Here is an 18,878-nt window from a genome sequence, read left to right on the forward strand (position 1 = left end):
ATTTGTTTGAGAGAAAGTGTCTAAAGTAAATCCACTTACGCATTTTTCCAGATCGCTAGATGGCAGGCTTCAAGTATCCCACCGGAAGGGACTGCCCCATGTCATATACTGTCGATTGTGGCGATGGCCAGACCTTCATAGCCATCACGAGCTGCGTGCCATGGAAATATGCGAATACGCCTTCAACATGAAGAAAGATGAAGTCTGTGTGAACCCCTACCACTATCAAAGAGTGGAGACACCAGGTAGGAGGACTGAATGCTGCATCCTTTCTGGGGCAGTAGTGCAGTGTGGATACAGTGTTCATGCATATTCGTCCAGTAATATTTTAATGTTCTCTACATGATGAATCACATATTAACTTAGCCAGTGCTTACAACTCATACAGAACTCTGCAGCTCAATTATTGCTCAGAGTTATTATACTTCCCATCATTTCCAAGTGGAGAATCCCATCAAGGGTGGCCTAGATACATTGGGAGAAGCTAGTCTTCATGTCTCAAATTTCCTCGAAAGTTCTAATGATGTAATAAATACTAGGTCAACCCTTTTTGTTACATTCTCTACTGAGAAACATAAGATCATGGTTTTGAAATTTTAATAATAAAGAATTTTCCTTTTGTGGTCAGAAAATCCAGATCTTCCCAGACATGACTAGGGCCACGCAACTTAGGAGAAAGTATTTCTTACTACTATTACTACTACTACTACTTATCATTTCTATAGCGCTACAAGACGTACGCAGCACTTCACACTTGAACATGAAGAGACAGTCCCTGCTCGACAGAGCCTACAATCTAATCAGGACAGACAAACAGGACAAATAAGGGATAAGGACAAAGAGTAGCAAGATTCCGTGTAGAATCCCAAAGAGTAGCAGCATTCCGGAGTCCCAAAGACTACTACTACTACTTCACGGAGAGAGTGGTGGATGCTTGGAATGCCCTCCCGCGGGAGGTGGTGGAGATGAAAACGGTAACGGAATTCAAACATGCATGGGATAAACATAAAGGAATCCTGTTCAGAAGAAATGGATCCTCAGGAGCTTAGCCGAGATTGGATAACAGAGCCGGTAGTGGGAGGCGGGGCTGGTGGTTGGGAGGTGGGGATAGTGCCAGGCAGACTTACACTGTCTGTGCCAGAGCCAATGGTGGGAGGCGAGGATAGTGCTGGGCAGACTTGTACGGTCTGTGCCCTGAAAAAGACAAGTACAAATCAAGGTAAGGTATTACGCAAAAAAGTGACACATTTCTTGGGCAGACTGGATGGACCGTGCAGGTCTTTTTCTGCCGTTATCTACTATGTTACTTATCATTTCTATAGTGCTACAAGACGTATGCAGTGCTGTACACTTGAACATGAAGAGGCAGTCCCTGTTCGAAAGAGCTTACAATCTAATCAGGACAGACAAACATGACAAATAAGGGATAAGGACAAAGAGTAGCAAGATTCCGGAATCCCAAAGAGTAGCAGCATTCCGGAATACCAAAGACTACTACTACTTATCATTTCTATAGCGCTACAAGACGTACACAGTGCTGTACACTTGAACATGAAGAGACAGTCCCTGCTCAACAGAGCCTACAATCTAATCAGGACAGACAAACTTGACAAATAAGGGATAAGGACAAAGAGTAGCAACATTCCGTTCAGAATCCCAAAGAGTAGCAAGATTCCGGAATCCCAAAGAGTAGCAACAGACTACTACTACTTATCATTTCTATAGTGCTACAAGATGTACACAGCGCTGTACACTTGAACATGAAGAGACAGTCCCTGCTCGACAGAGCCTACAATTTAATCAGGACACAGAAACAGAACAAATAAGGGAATTACTAAGGTGGACATGATAAAACATATTGGTGCTGAACAAGTGAATAGGAGTTAGGAGATAAAATTAGCATCAAAAAGGTGGGCTTTTAGCTTAAAGACGTCCAGAGATGGAGCTTGACGTACCGGCTCAGGAAGTCTATTCCAGGCATGTGGTGCAGCAAGATAAAAGGAACAGAGTCTGGAGTTAGCAGTGGAGGAGAAGGGTGCAGATAAGAGAGATTTACCCAGTGAATGGAGTTCTCAGGGAAGATTGTAGGGAGAGAGAAGAGTGGAGAAGTACTGTTGAGCTGCAGAGTGAATGCACTTGTAAGTCAGTAAGAGGAGTTTGAACTTTATGCAGAAATGGATAGGGAGCCAGTGAAGTCACTTGAGGAGAGGGTTAATATGACCATAGTGACTCTGGCAGAATATAAATCATGCAGTAGAATTTTGAGCAGATTGAAGAGGGGAGATAGATGGCTTAGTTGGAAACCTGTGAGAAGCCAGTTGCAATGGTCTAAGCAAGAGGTGATAAGAGTGTGGATAAGGGTTTTGGTAGTGTGCTCAGAAAGGAAGGGGTGAATTTTGGTGATATTATAGAAAAAGAAACAACAGATTTTAGCAATCTGTTGGATATGTGCAGAGAAAGAGAGAGAGGAGTCAAAGACGACCAAAAGCATAGGCGTAGTTTGACTGTTTCATTTGGGGGGGCAAAGAATGGGCGGAGCATATTAGCATATCATTTGCATATATACATATGCAAATGAATATGCTAATATGGAGGAAGGAATTGAATTTACAGGCAAAATATCACAGATCACATTTCAAAAAGCTGACACATTTCAATTAATAAATTATGAATAAAATACTTTTATCTACCTTTGTTGTCTGATCATTTAGTTTTTCTATTCGCTTTGGTCCCAGTGTCTTCTGTTTTATTCAGTGTCTTCTTTCCAGTAGGCTTCCCTCTGCTAGCCACCCCTCGCAGTCCCATCCATCTCTTGCTCCTTCCCTCTGCTCCCCACCCCTCGCAGTCCCATCCATCTCTTGCTCCTTCCTTCTGCTCCCCACCCCTCGCAGTCCCATCCATCTCTTGCTCCTTCCCTCTGCTTCCCACCCCACCCAGTCCCATCCATCTCCTGCTCCTTCCCTCTGCTTCCCACCCCTCCCAGTCCCATTCATCTCCTGCTCCTTCCCTCTGCTTCCCACCCCTCCCAGTCCCATTCATCTCCTGCTCCTTCCCTCTGCTCCCCCCCCCTCGCAGTCCCATCCATCTCTTGCTCCTTCCCTCTGCTCCCCACCCCTCGCAGTCCCATCCATCTCTTGCTCCTTCCTTCTGCTCCCCACCCCTCGCAGTCCCATCCATCTCTTGCTCCTTCCCTCTGCTTCCCACCCCACCCAGTCCCATCCATCTCCTGCTCCTTCCCTCTGCTTCCCACCCCTCCCAGTCCCATTCATCTCCTGCTCCTTCCCTCTGCTTCCCACCCCACCCAGTCCCATCCATCTCCTGCTCCTTCCCTCTGCTTCCCACCCCTCCCAGTCCCATTCATCTCCTGCTCCTTCCCTCTGCTTCCCACCCCTCCCAGTCCCATTCATCTCCTGCTCCTTCCCTCTGCTCCCCACCCCTCGCAGTCCCATCCATCTCTTGCTCCTTCCCTCTGCTCCCCACCCCTCGCAGTCCCATCCATCTCTTGCTCCTTCCTTCTGCTCCCCACCCCTCGCAGTCCCATCCATCTCTTGCTCCTTCCCTCTGCTTCCCACCCCACCCAGTCCCATCCATCTCCTGCTCCTTCCCTCTGCTTCCCACCCCACCCAGTCCCATCCATCTCCTGCTCCTTCCCTCTGCTTCCCACCCCTCCCAGTCCCATTCATCTCCTGCTCCTTCCCTCTGCTTCCCACCCCTCCCAGTCCCATTCATCTCCTGCTCCTTCCCTCTGCTCCCCACCCCTCGCAGTCCCATCCATCTCTTGCTCCTTCCCTCTGCTCCCCACCCCTCGCAGTCCCATCCATCTCTTGCTCCTTCCCTCTGCTCCCCACCCCTCGCAGTCCCATCCATCTCTTGCTCCTTCCTTCTGCTCCCCACCCCTCGCAGTCCCATCCATCTCTTGCTCCTTCCCTCTGCTTCCCACCCCACCCAGTCCCATCCATCTCCTGCTCCTTCCCTCTGCTTCCACCTATGCGGGAACAGGAACTTGAAGAGAAGGCTTCAGGGCAGACCGAAGGCAGCGTGTACAACGCTACCGCTGCCAGGAACGCTGGAAAAGACTGCTGCCTGCGGCGGAGGGAGGGAGGGAGGAAGAGAGAGGGGTAGATGGACACGCTCCTCTCCGTCCGCTACTCCGCTTGGCTTCCCTGCCCTCTGCGTCCCGCCTTCCTCTGACGTCAGAGGAAGGCGGGACGCAGACAGAGAGCAGGGAAGCCAAGCGGACGGAGAGGAGCGCGTGCGTGCATGTGTTTTTTTTTTTTTAAACTAATGGCGCGGCGGCGCCTCATCGTCGTTTGGGGGGGCATTGCCCCCCCTCCCCCCCCCCAGTCTACGCCTATGGACCAAAAGGTAGCGAGCTGAGAAGACAAGGAGGATGAGAATGTTATCCACAGACATAGAGAATGGAGGAAGAGGAGAGGGTTTAGTGGGAAAGATAAGAAGCTCAGTCTTGGTCATGTTTAGTTTCAGATGGCAGTGAGACATCCAGGCTGCAATGTCAGACAGTCATACTGGTACTTGGGCCTGGATTCCTGCTGAAATTTCTGGTATGGAGAGGTAGATCTGGGAGTCATCAGCATAAGGGTGATACTGAAAACCATGGGATAAGATTAGAGCACCAAGGGAAGAAGTATAGATGGAGAAAAGAAGAGATCCCAAGACAGATCCCTGAGGTACACCAACTGATAGTGGGATAGAAATGGAGGAGGATCCAACAGAGTTTACATGTGATGGGAGAGATGAAAGGGAAACCAGGAAAGAACAGAGCCCTGAAATCCAAGTGAGGACAGTGTATCAAGGCGGTGATCAACAATGTCAAAAGCAGCAGATAGATCGAGAAGGATGAGGATAGAATAGAGACTTTTGGATCTGGCCAAGTACAGGTCATTGGAGACTTTAGCAAGGGCTATTTCAGTTGAATAAAGAGGGCAAGAGCCAGATTGAAGTGGATCAAGAATAGCTTGAGATGAAAGAAAGTCAAGGCTATGGCGGTGAACAGCACGTTCAAGTATCTTGGATAGGAAAGGGAGGAAGGAGATGGGGCGATAGTTGAAAGGGCAGGTAGGGTCCAATTAAGGTTTTTTGAAAAGTGGTGTAACTACGGCATGTTTCAAGGCATCAGGAACAGTCGCAGTGGAAAGTGAAATATTGAGGATATGACAGACAGAAGGGATGACCGTAGGAGAGAGAGTGCTAAGTAGATGAATCGGAATTGGATCAGAGGAACAGGTAGTTAGTTTCAAGGAGGAAAGAAAATGTGCAGTTTCCTCTTCAGTGATTTCAGAAAAGGAGGCAAGGGTTGAAGGAGGGTTGAGAGAATGGATCAAGGGAAGGAGAGATGGAGGTGACTTGGTTGAGAATTCAAGGTTAATCTTATGAACCTTATCATGAAAAGTCCTCAACCTGAGTCTGGGGAGAAAATGAAGGGGGAGTTGGATGTGAAGGCACTTTGATGAAGCGAGAAAGACACTTCGAGGGTTTGAGCCAAGAGATTTAGTCAACTGGATGTAGTAGTCCTGTTTGGCAAGTGAAAGAGCAGACTGGAAGGAGGTCAGCAAAAATTTTGAAATGTGTGAAGTCAGCATGGGCACGGGATTTCAGACAAAGGCGTTCGGCAGATTGGGCACAGGAACATAGGTATTTATTTATTTATTGCATTTGTATCCCGCATTTTCCCACCTATTTGCAGGCTGATTGTGGTAGGGAATTCTAGAGGTCAGCCAAGGATGGGGTTTGGTATGCCATACAGAACGGAGAATGGGGATTTCTTGGAATTGAAATCTTGGATCCTTACTCTGGGAGCCACTTTTTTTTTAGGCTTCTGTGCAAATGTCTGATAGGATGGCCAGGCAACAGTTTTGGTTTTTTTGATCCAGTTCAGTTAGAAACTTTGTGGAGGCTAATAAAATAACTTTTTTAGATGTATTACAAATGTGGCTAAGGTTCTCTGATATATGAATTCTAATAATTTAGGGGTCCTTTTACTAAGGTGCGCTGTGGTAGTGTAGATGTGTGTTTTGGGCGCACACAGAATCATTTTTCAGCGTACCTGAAAATGGACGTGCGGCAAAATGAAAATTGTCACGCGTCCATTTTGGATCTGAGACCTTACCGCCAGCCATTGACCTACCGGTAAAGTCTCACGCGGTAACCCGGCAGTAATGACCTATGCGCGTCAAATGCCACTTGGTGTGCTTAGCTGACGTGCACCAGAAAAAATAAGTTTCCGATTGGAGGGGCTGCCGTGGACGTCACCCATCAGTGAGAACAATCAGCCTGCTGTCCTCGGAGAATACCTTCTACAGGTATGTAGCATTCGCTATATCCCACAGTTTCCCACCCAGGGGGTAGGCCCAATGTGGTTTACAACAATCTGCATAAAACACACAACAAGTCAGAGTTCAAACAATCAAGAGAAAAAGAAAAAGAGCAGTGGTGATTATTATGACACCGGGATAGGGGTAGTTCAGAAGGTAGAGGTGCCAGGCGGGAGTGGCGCATAAGTGATATAGAGGGGCATAATCGAATGCGAACGCCCATCTCCATGGGCATCTATGTCCAAGAACGGGTATGTGAAGGGGTGGGACAGACCGTATTTTCGGGGGAAAAAAATGGGCGCCCATCTTTTTTTTCGATAATACGGTTTGTGCCTGACAAATGCATCGGATATGTGTGGATTTGAGCTGGGCAGTTTCGTCTTTCAGCGATAATGGAAAACGAAGGCGTCCAGCTCAAAAACGAACAAATCCAAGGCATTTGGTCGTGGGAGGGGCCAGGATTCGTAGTGCACTGGTCCCCCCTCACATGCCAGGACACCAACCGGGCACTCTAGGGGGCACTTCTAAAAATTAAAAAAAAAAAAAAAGTAAAATACCTCCCAAGTCTATAGCTCCCTTCCTTTGAGTGCTGAGGCCCTCAAATCCCCCCCCCCCCCCCAAAAAAAAAACCCACTGCCCACAACTCTACACCATTACCATAGCCCTTATGGCTGAAGGGGGGCACCTACATGTGGGTACAGTGGGTTTTGGGGGCGGTTGGGAAGGCTCACATTAACCATCACAAGTGTAACAGGTGGGGGGGATGGGCCTGGATCCACCTGCCTGACCTCCACTGCACCCACTAACAACTGCTCCAGGGACCTGCATACTGCTGTGATGGAGCTGGGTATGGCATTTGAGGCTGGCATAGAGGCTGGAAAACAAAGTTGTTAAAGTTGGGGTTTTTTTTGGTAGGAGGGGGTTAGTGACCACTGGGGGAGTCAAGGGTGGTCATCCCCGATTCCCTCCGGTGGTCATTTAGGGCACTTTTTTTGGGACTTGTTCGTGAAAAAAAAGCGTCCAAAAAAATGACCTAAATTTGCGCTAAAAACGCCTTTCTTTTTTCAATTATCGGCCGAAGATGCCCATCTCTCCTCAGCCGATAAACACACCCCAGTCCCGCCTTCACCACGCCTCCGACACGCACCCATCAACTTTGTTCGTTCCCGCGACGGAGTGCAGTTGAAGACACCCAAAATCGGCTTTCGATTATACCGATTTGGGCGCCTTTGCGAGATGGGTGCCTATCTCCCGATTTGGATCGAAATCTGGGCGCCCATCACTTTCAAAAATAAGGCTGATGGTAGAATTAAGCAAACAGGTATAAAGAGATCAAATTTGGACTAATAGATACAGTGGTAATGCGTTACAGTTCATATAATACATTAGGATGGGTCGATGCGGTATGCCTTGTTGAATAGGTAAGTCTTCAGTATTTTCCGAAAGTTGGTTGTTGCCCATTTTTTTCACGTCAAGTGGTAATGCATTCCATAGCTACGTACTTATGTAGGAAAAGCTAGATGCATGTGTTAATTTGTATTCCTTAGCATCCCTCTGGACCGGCCCAGGATTGGACTGATGGGTTGTGCACGCCTACCAGCAGGTGGAGACTGAGAAAAAACTCTGACTCTAGAGAGCCAATAAGAGCCCTGGTCATGTGACCCTAGCCTTATTATTTTCTGAGTCTCCCAGCAGGTAGGAAGTGAGCCCGTTAGTCTCTCTTTGTAGGATATATATCTATATATAGTTGTTTTCTCTTTACATAGTAACATAGTAACATAGTAGATGACGGCAGAAAAAGACCTGCATGGTCCATCCAGTCTGCCCAAGATAAACTCATATGTGTATACCTTACCTTGAATTTGTACCTGTCTTTTTCAGGGCACAGACCGTATAAGTCTGCCCAGCAGTATTTCCCGCCTCCCAACCACCAGTCCCGCCTCCCATCACCGGCTCTGGTACAGATATCCATGTCTGGGTCTCAAATGTAGTTTCTTTTCTGTGCCTGGGGAATACTGTTTGAGGCTTTCTGTTTTAACTCTCCTTCGTTCTCAGCCTCTGGGGTGTCACACTGCCTTTGCCACAGGGGGAGGATCCCGCTGTGGCTAGAGTGTTCCATAGGGAGGACTTGCAGGATCTCATTTCTATGGTATCCTCTACTTTGCATTTTGAGGATCCTCTCCCTGTCACTGAGGTGCGAAAGGTTGATATCTTAGGGGATCCAGAGCTTCCACTAAAATTTTCCCAATGCATCAGGATATTTGGGAGGTTATTAAAGCGCAATGGGAGGTCCCAGATGCGGCTTTTCGTCCCTCTAAATCTATGCATCACCTTTACCCTGTCCCAGAGGCTGATAGAGCTCTGCTTAAACTTCCCGTGATAGATGCTGTGGTTTCGGCTGTTACTAAGCGAAACATGGTCCCGGTAGATGGAGGGGCGGCGCTGCAGGATGCTCAGGACAGGAGACTTGACACTCTTCTAAAGAATAGTTTTGATGTTTCTTCTCTGGCTGTACAGGCGGCCATTTGTGGTTCTCTGGTGGCCAGAGCTTGTTTTCGTTGGGCGGAAAGAGTTTTGGACCGCTCTTCTGATGATCTAGGAGCGATTGATGTAGAAGTGGCTAAGATTGAGACGGGCTTTGCGTTTTTAGCCGATGCTCTGTATGATCTGTTGAGGGCTTCTTCTAAGTCCTTGGCCTTGGGGGTCGCAGCTCGTCGCTCTCTTTGGTTGAAGGGCTGGTCGGCAGATGCGGCCTCCAAGTCTAAATTAAGTAAATTTCCCTTTAGGGGTTCCTTTTTGTTTGGAGAAGAATTGGATAAATTGGTTAATTCCCTAGGGGATTCTAAGGTTCCTCGTCTTCCAGAGGATAGGCCTCGGCAGTCTAGTCGCGGGGCTCTGTTTGGTCGTGGTCACATGCGCTCTTTCCGTAGATTTCAATCTGAAAGGTGTCCTCAGACTCAGAGATCTCGGTTTTTCAACAGGACTCAATCCTTTCACGGTTACCGCAGAGGAGGCAGACTCTCGGGCGCGACTTTTCGCTCCCCATTGCATGCTTCTCAATGAAGATGCGAGGGGCTCTCCTCTGATTCCCGTAGGAGCTCGGCTGGCTCAGTTCTATCAGAGGTGGGCCCAAATTACTTCGGATCAATGGGTCTTGGAAGTTATTCGAGACGGTTATGCCTTAGAATTCGCAAGGCCTATTTCAGAAGCCTTTCTGGAGTCTCCCTGTCGCTCTCGTCTTAAAGCGGAGGCGATTCGGGAGACTACAGAGGCTCTTGGATCTTCAAGCCATTTGTCCTGTCCCTCCGGCGGAGCACAAGCGGGGTCGCTATTCCATTTATTTTGTGGTCTCAAAGAAAGAGGATTCCTTTCGTCCTATTCTAGACCTCAAAGCTGTCAACCGGGCTCTCAAAGTCACAAGCTTTCATATGGAGACCCTTCGGTCCATAATAGTGGCAGTGCGCAAAGGGGAATATCTAACGGCATTAGATCTTACAGAGGCGTATTTACATATTCCTATTCGCCCGGCTCACCACAAGTTCTTGAGATTTGCGATTCTAGGCCGACATTACCAGTTTCGAACTTTGCCTTTCGGTCTCGCGACGGCACCACGCACATTTACCAAGGTTATGGTTGTGGTGGTAGCGGCTCTTCGGAAAGAGGGGATCCTCGTCCACCCTTACCTAGACGACTGGTTGATAAGGGCAAAGTCTTATCAAGAAAGTTGTCAAGTCACGGAGCGAGTGGTAGCGTTCTTGCAGTCCCTAGGTTGAGTGGTGAATCTAGCCAAGAGCCGTTTGGTTCCCTCTCAGTCTCTCGAGTATCTGGGGGTCATCTTCGATACTGCGAGGGATCGAGTTTTTCTTCCGCAGGGCAGGATTCTAAAGCTCCGGTCTCAGATACTGAATTTGATGCATCACAAGGTACTTTGTGCTCGGGATTATCTTCAGGTTCTCGGGTCCATGGCAGCCACGATAGAGGTAGTGCCCTGGGCCAGGACTCACATGAGGTCTCTTCAGTGGTCTCTTCTGTCCCGGTGGTCTGCTCAAACAGATTCCCTTCTGAAGAAGTTGTCTCTGTGCAACCGGGAACGCATCTCTCTATTTTGGTGGCTACGAATGAAGAATCTCACTGTAGGGATGCCATTGGAGTCTCCTCGGTGGATACCATTTGACGACAGATGCCAGCCTCCGAGGCTGGGGAGCTCATTGCCTAGACAAGTGGACCCAGGGTCTCTGGTCTCCGCTAGAAGCAGCTCAATCCATCAACTTCTTGGAGACCAGAGCGATTCAGTTAGCTCTGCAGCACTTCAGTTCTCTCCTGGTGGGAAAAGTGATGCGAGTTCTTTTGGACAACGCCTCAGCAGTGGCCTACATCAACCACCAGGGAGGAACGAGGTGCCGGCTGCTGTGTCGAGAAGCGGAAAGTCTTCTCGCGTGGGCGAAGATTCACCTCACGGCCATTTCAGCATGTAGCAGGAGTCGACAACGTTCAAGCAGACTTTCTGAGTCGCCACACTCTCGATCCTTTCTCTTTATCCTGCTCTATTGTCTTTCCTCTTATTTCTCTTTCCTGTCTTAAGCTGTAGCTGTATACTTAGTTGCTATATATTGTTAGGGATAATTGACTTGCCGCTGATGCCCAGGCAGGGCTTACATCCGCTTCTGCCCATAGCGGGTGACAGTGACCAAATTGTTAGGAAAGGAGCCAGAATTCCTCATATATGAAGAGGAGTGTGGTTTATTTTGGTTATTGTGTTTTATTTTGTTTGATTTCTATTGATAACTCATATATGAAGAATTCCACTCTGTTTTAAGATTGAGTCAGGCTCCATGGTCTATAATAATTGAGGAATAGACTTAGGCCCCAATAACATACCATAGTTTTGTGCCTTGATTTTTCCGAGGCCGCATGGTTTTTAAATTGTCACTTTTAGGTTCTAGTTAATTTGGATATAGTCTGTGAGAAAATTCACGCAGATTTTGAAACCCGTTATTGCTCATTAAAGGAAGCTTTTGCTTTAGCGATTCAGACTGAGTGGATCGCCAGACATTTAAATTTTAAGGCTGTGATCAGCGTATTAATCGGATGTTTCAGTTGATAGTAGACTACTGGGGTCCTCCAGTGTTAGATCTTTTCGCCTCCAGTCTCAACTCCAAAGCTCCTCGCTTCTTCAGTCACCGAAAACATGCAAGAGCGGTAGGGGTCGATGCCCTCTTGCAGCAGTGGCCTGCTGGCCTTCTTTACGCGTTTCCTCCATGGCCACTAATAGGTCGTGTTCTACAGAGGATCGAGGAGCACGGGGGGTCGGTAGTGTTGGTGGCACCAGACTGGCCTCGGCGTCCTTGGTACGCGGATCTGCAACGTCTAACGGTGATGTCTCCTCTTCGTCTTCCGGTGCACAAGGCCTTGTTGATACAAGGGCCAGTTCCTCATCCAGACCCGGCTCGATTTTGTCTTACGGCTTGGCTCTTGAACGGGCCCGTTTAGCTAAGAGGGGTTTCTCAGCTCCAGTTATTTCCACCATGCTTCGGTCTCATCGTCGCTCCACCTCTCTGAGCTATATTCGCACCTGGAGAATTTTTGAGGCTTGGTGTGCTGATGCTGGCATTGCACCTTTTCGGGCGTCCGTGGCTCAGATGTTAGATTTTCTGCAACGAGGCTTTGATAAAGGACTGTCGCTTTCTTCACTTAGAGTGCAGACGGCAGCTCTTTCCTGTTTCAGAGGTAGGATTCGGGGTAAGTCTTTGGCTAGTATTCCCGATGTGGCCCGTTTTTTGAAGGGGGTTAGTCTTCTTCGTCCTCCGGTCAGACCAATTTTTCCGTCTTGGGTCCTTAATCTGGTTCTTTCAGATCTAACGAAGCCTCCTTTTGAGCCTTTACAAGCATGTTCTTTGAAGGATTTGACGCTTAAGACAGTGTTTCTGGTGGCTATTGCCCTGGGGGTGGGGGAAGTGCCAGATTTTTAGTGCCAGTTTAAATTTAAGTTCTCCGAGGACAAGCAGGCTGCTTGTTCTCACTGATGGGTGACGTCCACGGCAGCCCCTTCAATCGGAAACTTCACTAGCAAAGTCCTTTGCTAGTCCTCGCGCGCCCATGCGCACCGCGCATGCGCGGCCGTCTTCCCGCCCGAACCGGCTCGTGTTCGTCAGTCTTCTTTTGTCCGCGCTCGGTACGGTCGTGTTTTGCGCCGTTCGCGCCCCTTAAGTTGACCCTCGTGCGTCTTTTTGACTTTCGCTAATAAAAAAAAAAAAAAGGGGGGGATTCCGGAGAAAGGCCTTTTGGTCTTTTTCCCTTTCCCTTACTTCTAGTTTTTGGCCCCGTTAAGTTTTCTTTCGTTTTCGGGGTAGGCCCTTTTGAGGCCTCGGGTTGAGTTTTTTTCTTCCCATCTTTTTGGTGCCTTACCGCAATTACGAGTTTTGATTTCGCCGGCGTGATTTTTCCGCCCATGTCATCGAAGTCTCCCAGCGGCTTCAAGAAATGCACCCAGTGCACCCGGGTAATCTCGCTCACTGATAGGCACGTGTCGTGTCTTCAGTGTCTGGGGGCTGGGCACCGCCCGCAGGCCTGCAGTCTTTGCGCCCTTTTACAGAAAAGGACTCAGGTAGTGAGATTGGCCCAGTGGAACGTTTTGTTCTCGGGCTCTTACGTCGACAGCGTCAACACCTCCGCCCTCGGCCGCGACGGTATCGATTGCATCGAGGCATCGACCCTCTGCATCGTCGGGACCGAGGCATCGGAAGGCTGCGTCGGCATCGGTGGTACCGAGACCTCCACTTCTGCTGATGTCGTCAGACGGTGGTGCTTCGTCTGGAGTGCAGGTGAGGGCTGTCCATTCCCCTGCTGGTGGCGGTGAGCCTTCGGGTGGTCTCCCCCTACCCTGAGGGCTCCTGCGGTACAGCCCCCCCGAGACCGACCTTCTTCAGCCTCGGCCCCGAGGAAGCGACGGTTGGATTCTACATCCTCCTCGTCGGTACCGGGAAGCTCCGGTGACATGCTTTGTTTGAAAAAGTCAAAGAAGCATCGACACCGGTCTCCTTCCCGCGTCGGTACCGAGAGCTCTGGGTCACCGAGGGAGTCGGCACCCAGTAGGCATCGGCACCGGGAGGACCGCTCACCCTCTGTTCAGGAGGTGTCGATGCGCTCCACCTTGGACAGCCCGGAACAGCCTCCACGCCCGTAACAGACTCTGACATCGACTCCTGCATCGGCTTCCATGTCTTTCTCCACAGCCGCCCTGCACGAGAGTCTCCGGGCCGTTCTCCCAGAGATCCTGGGAGAGCTGTTGTGCCCTTCCCCTCCGGTACCGGGGGTGCTTGCGCCACCAGTACCGTCGAGTGAGGCGCCGGCTGGCCCCTTGCCCGGGGTGAGGTCTCCGACATCGGTACCGACTGCGGTTGCCTCCCAGGAAGGCTCCCCGACGACGTCGGCGGAGGGAGCTTCGCCGGTGCGGGCGAGGGAGTCTACCTCTCGACGCTCACACCGTGGCCGTGGTTCCACGGAGTCGAGTCGGGCACGGCTTCAGACACAGGTTCGTGAGCTTGTGTCTGATACCGATGGTGAGGCCTCGTGGGAGGAGGAGGAGGACATCAGATATTTCTCTGACGAGGAGTCTGATGGCCTTCCTTTGGATCCCACTCCCTCCCCTGAAAGGCAGCTTTCTCCTCCCGAGAGTCTGTCTTTTGCGGCCTTTGTCCGGGAGATGTCTACGGCCATCCCCTTCCCGGTGGTTGTGGAGGACGAGCCCAGGGCTGAAATGTTTGAGCTCCTGGACTATTCTTCTCCACCTAAGGAAGCGTCCACAGTACCCATGCATCATGTCCTAAAAAAGACATTGCTGGCGAACTGGACCAAGCCTTTAACTAATCCCCACATTCCCAAGAAGATCGAGTCCCAGTACCGGATCCATGGGGTCCCAGAGCTGATGCGCAGTCAGTTGCCTCACGACTCTGGAGTTGTGGATTTGGCCCTAAAGAAGGCTAAGAGTTCTAGGGAGCATGCTTCGGCGCCCCCGGGCAAAGACTCTAGAACCTTAGACTCCTTTGGGAGGAAGGCCTACCATTCCTCTATGCTCGTGGCCAAATTCAGTCTTACCAGCTCTACACGAGCATACACATGCGGAACAATGTGCGGCTGTTGGCGGGCTTGGTGGACAAGCTCCCCCCTGAGCAAGCCAAGCCATTTCAGGAGGTGGTCAGGCAGCTGAAGGCGTGCAGAAAATTCCTGACCAGAGGGGTGTATGACACCTTTGATATTGCGTCCAGGGCCGCTGCTCAAGGTGTGGTGATGCGCAGACTCTCATGGCTGCGTGCCTCCGACCTGGAGAATAGGATCCAGCAGCGGATTGCGGACTCGCCTTGCCGTGCGGATAATATTTTTGGAGAAAAGGTCGAACAGGTGGTAGAGCAGCTCCACCAGCGGGATACCGCTTTCGACAAGTTCTCCCGCCGGCAGCCTTCAGCTTCTACCTCCACAGGTAGACGTTTTTATGGGGGAAGGAAGACTGTTCCCTACTCTTCTGGCAAGCGTAGGTACAATCCTCCTTCTCGACAGCCTGCGGCCCAGGCTAAGCCCCAGCGCGCGCGCTCTCGTCAGCAGCGTGCGCCTCAGCAAGGCCCCTCGGCTCCCCAGCAAAAGCAAGGGACGAGCTTTTGACTGGCTCCAGCAGAGCATAGCTGCCATCCAAGTGTCAGTGCCGGGCGATCTACCGGTCGGAGGGAGGTTGAAAGTTTTTCACCAAAGGTGGCCTCTTATAACCTCCGATCAGTGGGTTCTTCAAATAGTCCGGCAAGGATACACCCTTAATTTGGCCTTGAAGCCTCCAAATTGCCCACCGGGAGCTCAGTCCTACAGCTTCCAGCACAAGCAGGTACTTGCAGAGGAACTCTCCGCCCTTCTCAGTGCCAATGCGGTCTAGCCTGTGCCATCCGGGCAAGAAGGGCTGGGATTCTATTCCAGGTACTTCCTTGTGGAAAAGAAAACAGGGGGGATGCGTCCCATCCTAGACCTAAGGGCCCTGAACAAATATCTGGTCAAAGAGAAGTTCAGGATGCTTTCCCTGGGCACCCTTCTCCCCATGATTCAGGAAAACGATTGGCTATGCTCTCTGGACTTGACGGACGCCTACACGCACATCCTGATACTGCCAGCTCACAGACAGTATCTGTGATTTCAGCTGGGCACACGTCACTTCCAGTACTGTATGCTACCCTTTGGGCTCGCCTCTGCGCCCAGAGTGTTCACGAAGTGCTTGGCTGTAGTAGCAGCGGCACTTCGCAGGCTGGGGGTACACGTGTTCCCATATCTCGACGATTGGCTGGTGAAGAACACATCCGAGGCAGGAGCTCTACAGTCCATGCAGATGACTATTCGCCTCCTGGAGCTACTGGGGTTTGTGATAAATTATCCAAAGTCCCATCTTCTCCCAGTGCAGAAACTCGAATTCATAGGAGCTCTGCTGGATTCTCGGACGGCTCGTGCCTATCTCCCAGAGGTGAGAGCCAACAACTTGTTGTCCCTCGTCTCGCGGGTGCGAGCGTCCAAGCAGATCACAACTCGGCAGATGTTGAGATTGCTGGGCCACATGGCCTCCACAGTTCATGTGACTCCCATGGCCCGCCTTCACATGAGATCTGCTCAATGGGCCCTAGCTTCCCAGTGGTTTCAGGCTGCTGGGGATCTAGAAGACGTGATCCACCTGCCCACGAGTTTTCTCAAATCCCTGTATTGGTGGACGATTTGGTCCAATTTGACTCTGGGACGTCCTTTCCAAATTCCTCAGCCACAAAAAGTGCTGACTACGGATGCGTCTCTCCTGGGGTGGGGAGCTCATGTCGATGGGCTTCACACCCAAGGAAGCTGGTCCCTCCAGGAACGCGATCTGCAGATCAATCTCCTGGAGTTACGAGCGGTCTGGAACGCTCTGAAGGCTTTCAGAGATCGGCTGTCCCACCAAATTATCCAAATTCAGACAGACAACCAGGTTGCCATGTATTACATCAACAAGCAGGGGGGCACCGGATCTCGCCCCCTGTGTCAGGAAGCCGTCAGCATGTGGCTTTGGGCTCGCCGTCAGGGCATGGTGCTCCAAGCCACTTATCTGGCAGGCGTAAACAACAGTCTGGCCGACAGGTTGAGCAGGATTATGCAACCTCACGAGTGGTCACTCAACTCCCGAGTAGTGCGCCAGATCTTCCAAGCGTGGGGCACCCCCTTGGTAGATCTCTTCGCATCTCGAGCCAACCAAAAGGTCCCTTAGTTCTTTCAGACTTCAGGCCCACGGTCGACTGGCATCGGATGCCTTCCTCCTGGACTGGGGGGAAGGTCTGCTGTATGCTTATCCTCCCATACCTCTGGTGGGGATGACTTTGTTGAAACTCAAGCAAGACCGAGGCACCATGATTCTGATTGCTCCTTTTTGGCCGCGTCAGATCTGGTTCCCTCTTCTTCTGGAGTTGTCCGTGTGGAAGGTAAACCGATCTCAGGACAGCCTTTAGTTGTTCGCTTCATGAGAGGTTTGCTTTTGTCAAAACCCCCTGTCAAACCTCCTACAGTGTCATGGGATCTCAATGTCGTTCTCACCCAGCTGATGAAACCTCCTTTTGAGCCACTGAACTCCTGCCATCTGAAGTACTTGACCTGGAAGGTCATTTTCTTGGTGGCAGTTACTTCAGCTCGTAGAGTCAGTGAGCTTCAGGCCCTGGTAGCCCAGGCCCCTTACACCAAATTTCATCATAACTAGTCCTCCGCACTCACCCTAAGTTCTTGCCAAAGGTTGTGTCGGAGTTCCATCTGAACCAGTCAATTGTCTTGCCAACATTCTTTCCCCGTCCTCATTCCTACCCTGCTGAACGTCAGCTGTACACATTGGACTGCAAGAGAGCATTGGCCTTCTATCTGGAGCGGACACAGCCCAACAGACAGTCCGCCCAATTGTTTGTTTCTTTTGATCCCAACAGGAGGGGAGTGGCTGTGGGGAAACGCACCATATCCAATTGGCTAGCAGATTGCATTTCCTTAAGTTATGCCCAGGCTGGGCTGGCTCTTGAGGGTCATGTCACGGCTCATAATGTTAGAGCCATGGCAGCGTCGGTAGCCCACTTGAAGTCAGCCACTATTGAAGAGATTTGCAAAGCTGCGACGTGGTCATCTGTCCACACATTCACATCTCATTACTGCCTGCAGCAGGATACCCGACGCGACAGTCGGTTCGGGCAGTCAGTGCTTCAGAATCTGTTCGGGTATTAGGATCCAACTCCACCCCCCTAGGCCCATGTTTTATTCTGTTACAGGCTACACTCTCAGTTAGTTGGAAAAATTGTTAGGTCAATCTCAGTTATGTCCTCGCCGTTGCGAGGCCCAATTGACCATGTTTGTTGTTTTGAGTGAGCCTGGGGCCTAGGGATACCCCATCAGTGAGAACAAGCAGCCTGCTTGTCCTCGGAGAAAGCGAATGCTACATACCTGTAGAAGGTATTCTCCGAGGACAGCAGGCTGATTGTTCTCACAAACCCGCCCGCCTCCCCTTTGGAGTTGTGTCTTCCCTTGTTTTGTCTTGCTACATACGGGACTGATGAACACGAGCCGGTTCGGGCGGGAAGACGGCCGCGCATGCGCGGTGCGCATGGGCGCGCGAGGACTACCAAAGGACTTTGCTAGTGAAGTTTCCGATTGGAGGGGCTGCCATAGACGTCACCCATCAGTGAGAACAATCAGCCTGCTGTCCTCGGAGAATACCTTCTACAGGTATGTAGCATTCGCTGTAACTGGACTTACCTCTGAACCTCAGATGAAACTTGTTCCTTGGACCGGAACGACCTCGCAGCACTCCGAAGTGATCGAGCGAGAGCTCCCGAGGCCGACCGGAGTTGTCTAACTGCCGGTGCTGTCGACCTGCAGCGTCCCAGACCGAACTGGTCAAGCCGGGCCGAGATTGACCAGCCTCGCCGACCGACGGCCTTCACGAGAAGCCGCTGAGGTGGTTGATGCTTCCTCGGCCCGGGTCCGGTGCGCTGCCAGAGACGCTCGGACCGATCGGGGCCTTGGGACGCCAGAGTGGAGAGATGCCGACGCCGAGACAGTGGGCCAGGTGGAGAGAAACAGTGCAAGTTGCCTGGTGATTGGAAACCAAGCCACAGGCCCCTGGACGGATTGGGAGTGACTGGAGACCCACCCGAGCATCCCTGGACCGGAGACCCATCGAAAACAGCTGAGGCCAGGTTGGTCATGATCACGCTGCAGTGAGGCTTCACTGCTTACAAAGGACTAGATAGGTTCACTTCCACTCCTAGCCTATCAAACCTCCCTGCAGCAGTTCAGCACTTGCAAGCTGTTTGAGTAAACCGGATGACGGCTGTGCAGAATAAAGGATACACTACTAATCTATCAAACCTCTGTGCAGCAGCTTAAAGACTTGCATGCACTGAGCTGAGTGTACTGGATGACGGCACGCAGAACTGGGGAAACAGAGATTAATCAGCTCGGCTCCCTTGCCTATAATGGACTGGATAGGCTCACTTTCACACCAGTCTACTCCAATCAACTAAA

At 50.8% G+C, this 18,878-nt stretch overlaps 1 protein-coding gene across 1 annotated transcript in view; it reads left to right on the plus strand.

Annotated features, from left to right (window-relative positions):
- Nucleotides 1-18,878, plus strand: part of SMAD3 (SMAD family member 3) — a 205,110-nt gene that overhangs the window by 107,365 nt on the left and 78,867 nt on the right. The window contains exon 2 of the mRNA XM_030189793.1: nucleotides 52-245. Coding sequence (XP_030045653.1) covers nucleotides 52-245 — 194 coding nt within the window. The remainder of the gene's footprint in view (nucleotides 1-51; nucleotides 246-18,878) is intronic.

This window comes from Microcaecilia unicolor, chromosome 1 (assembly GCF_901765095.1).
Source record: "Microcaecilia unicolor chromosome 1, aMicUni1.1, whole genome shotgun sequence".
Taxonomy (NCBI): domain Eukaryota; kingdom Metazoa; phylum Chordata; class Amphibia; order Gymnophiona; family Siphonopidae; genus Microcaecilia; species Microcaecilia unicolor.